This window comes from Phaethon lepturus, unplaced genomic scaffold (genome assembly GCF_000687285.1).
Source record: "Phaethon lepturus isolate BGI_N335 unplaced genomic scaffold, ASM68728v1 scaffold50433, whole genome shotgun sequence".
NCBI lineage: Eukaryota > Metazoa > Chordata > Aves > Phaethontiformes > Phaethontidae > Phaethon > Phaethon lepturus.
Window position 1 is genome coordinate 3,613 of NW_010527943.1, and position 2,804 is coordinate 6,416.

Genomic DNA, 2,804 nt, shown 5'->3' on the forward strand with positions numbered 1-2,804 from the left:
CGGTAACTAGATCTAGTGTGGGGTTTTTTTTTTTTACCGTTCAGGAAATTTTGAAGTTTGTTTGAAATTTGAAGATTTAAATACTAAATTCTTGGCCTGAAGCTTCTACAATAGCAGTCTGAACTCTGTATAATTGCGAGCATTAGTTATACTTTCATCATTTTTACCTAATGGAGTTAATCAACCTATTGATTAAATGTAATTCATTCCTTGTCTAGCAGCATAGCTAAAATACTAGTTTGCTATTTGTATTCTTGAATATAATGGCATAAAAGAGGTTCAGTTTTAGTTTGATTGCACCGTGCCACTCGGTATGATGAGCAATCTGCGTGGTATTTAAAACTAAATATGCCTGCACACAGGAAGAAAGATACCTCCCCTAAGGTCTCGCTTCCAAACCAAAATACAGTAATGTTTGATAAGCAGATTGCGCTGTTTTAAATGGTGGATTTGCTCACGGAAAAGAGGCATTAGTTTTTGGGAAAGGCCTATTTAGATATTAACATGCTGTGTAGGATGGTACTTTAAGCAGACAAAACGAATTAATTTAATTGCTATAGGATGTACTTGTAGACGACAACTAAGCATTACCTCCTTAATGCAATCCATATCGCTGCTAGGCAGAAGATAAGAACTTGCAGGTGAAGCCAGAGGACAGAGAGGGGTATTTTGGAACTGCAAATAAATGGCATGTATTTCACAAAAGCAGCAATTTGACCAGCGGTGCACTCGTAATGTCACTCTGCCACAGCACGCAGAAATACAAAGAATGCAAACTTTGTGCCAAGTTGCCATTTTTCATTGTACACCTCAGATTGATTTTTAAGGGGTTTAGAATAATTGCCACACTCATATGATCAGTGAACAAATTAACCAACTCTGTGGGGCTTCAAAACCCACAGTGGAGCTGCCGGAAGAATATAAATGTAATTTTTGTTCTCCACTTCATAAACTTCTCTTTTACAGAGTTTGGGGGTGGTGGGAGGGAAGCCCAAAGAGCTGAAAGTACAGAAGCTTCTGTTCAGGATTTGTATACGACACGCTGTGTCTTCTGCCCGCTTTCCCGTACTGTATACTGGTTTCTCTAGTTACCACCGCCGGAATGGTGCTGTTTCAGTGCTGGAATGTTGGACGTTTGATAAGAAAATGGATCAAGTTTAATGGCGCATGCTCTTTGTGCCACCAGCAGCCTCTTGCTGAGAGCATGCTCCAAAAGCGGGAACTGTGTGGCATTGCGCTGAGCGTCTATACGCTTTGTGTTTCTGTGCCACGGAGAAGAGAAATGAACTGTGGCATTCGCCTCAGCCTTCTGAACGGTTCTGCTCAGATTTTTTAAAACTGCATAGTGTCCTCTTTGTGCAATGGTACTTTTCTTGATGCTAGCTGTTCACTCAGATATTTAAATGTTAAGAAACAAGACATCTTGATAGTATCTCTTTTAAATGATGTTGTCTCTGCAGCGTTGCGGGATGAAGTGAGGGGAGGCATACAAAATAAAATCTTCACATGGTTCTTTCAAAGAGTGAAATATGGGGAAAATCCGATTCTCTCTTTTTGTCTGCTGCCTGACAGCGGTAGTAATTGCCTAAGAGGCGTTATGCAGGAATTTGCGTAAATTTTAAGTGTTTATTCTCTTAGTCTTGGATTTCACTTTAAGGTTTTCAGAAACCTTTCTTGATACTGCTTTGATTATGAGAACTTACTGACTTTGAGTTTTCTTCTTCTCTCTCCCCCCCCCCCCCGCTTCTTTCCACAGGATGAATTTCACCCGTTCATTGAGGCACTTCTTCCACATGTCCGTGCAATTGCCTATACTTGGTTCAACCTTCAGGCTCGAAAACGCAAGTACTTTAAAAAACATGAGAAACGAATGTCAAAGGACGAGGAAAGGGCAGTCAAGGATGAGCTACTGAGCGAAAAGCCTGAAATTAAACAGAAGTGGGCATCCAGGCTCCTGGCCAAGCTGCGCAAAGATATTCGCCAAGAGTTCCGGGAGGATTTTGTGCTCACGGTGACTGGGAAGAAGCACCCATGCTGTGTATTGTCCAATCCTGACCAGAAGGGTAAGATCAGGAGAATCGACTGCCTGCGACAGGCTGACAAAGTCTGGCGGCTGGATCTAGTCATGGTGATCCTGTTCAAAGGCATCCCCTTGGAAAGTACGGATGGAGAGCGGCTCATGAAATCCCCACATTGCACAAATCCAGCACTTTGCGTCCAGCCACATCACATAACAGTATCGGTCAAGGAGCTTGATTTGTTTTTGGCATACTACGTGCAGGAGCAAGGTAGGAAGCAGACTGTCGTGTTTCTATGTTAGTATGTCAAACTCGATTCCAAGTAGCCCAGCTTCCCCCATGGGCTGGCTTCCAGTGCAGCGTTATTCTGTGGTCTATAGACGTAATGTGGGTACATATCCATATGTAAATCGGCATGTATATGTATATACTTACACACACACGCATTCCTACAGACTGACATGTAAATGACATGTATGTCTGACATACGTGCCTTGCTGTCTTTCAAGAGAGAGCGGGAAATACCAAGGTAGTACTTTAATTCCTCTGAAGTTGCCTTTTTTTTTTTTTTTGGACAAAATGTGGCAATATATTGTGTAGTTTTTCCAGTCATGACTTCAGAAAACATCCTTCTTGTTTTTTCAAGTTGTTGTGGTTTTTTTTTTTCCCTTCCCCCAGTGCTGTTAGTTACAGATGCAAGTATATGCAATTGCACAATCGCAATAAATACTACAAATATTTATTACTGTCTTTGTAGTTACAAATAATCAAGTATTCATCCTTAAA

General features: G+C 41.3%; 1 protein-coding gene across 1 annotated transcript in view; it reads left to right on the forward strand.

Annotated features, from left to right (window-relative positions):
- The window catches only part of LOC104618030 (nuclear factor 1-like), a 5,895-nt gene extending 3,575 nt beyond the window's left edge, over positions 1-2,320 (forward strand). Inside the window, exons 3-4 of the mRNA XM_010283513.1 lie at positions 967-1,065; positions 1,697-2,320. Coding sequence (XP_010281815.1) covers positions 967-1,065; positions 1,697-2,320 — 723 coding nt within the window. The remainder of the gene's footprint in view (positions 1-966; positions 1,066-1,696) is intronic.
- Positions 2,321-2,804: the final 484 nt, after the last annotated feature.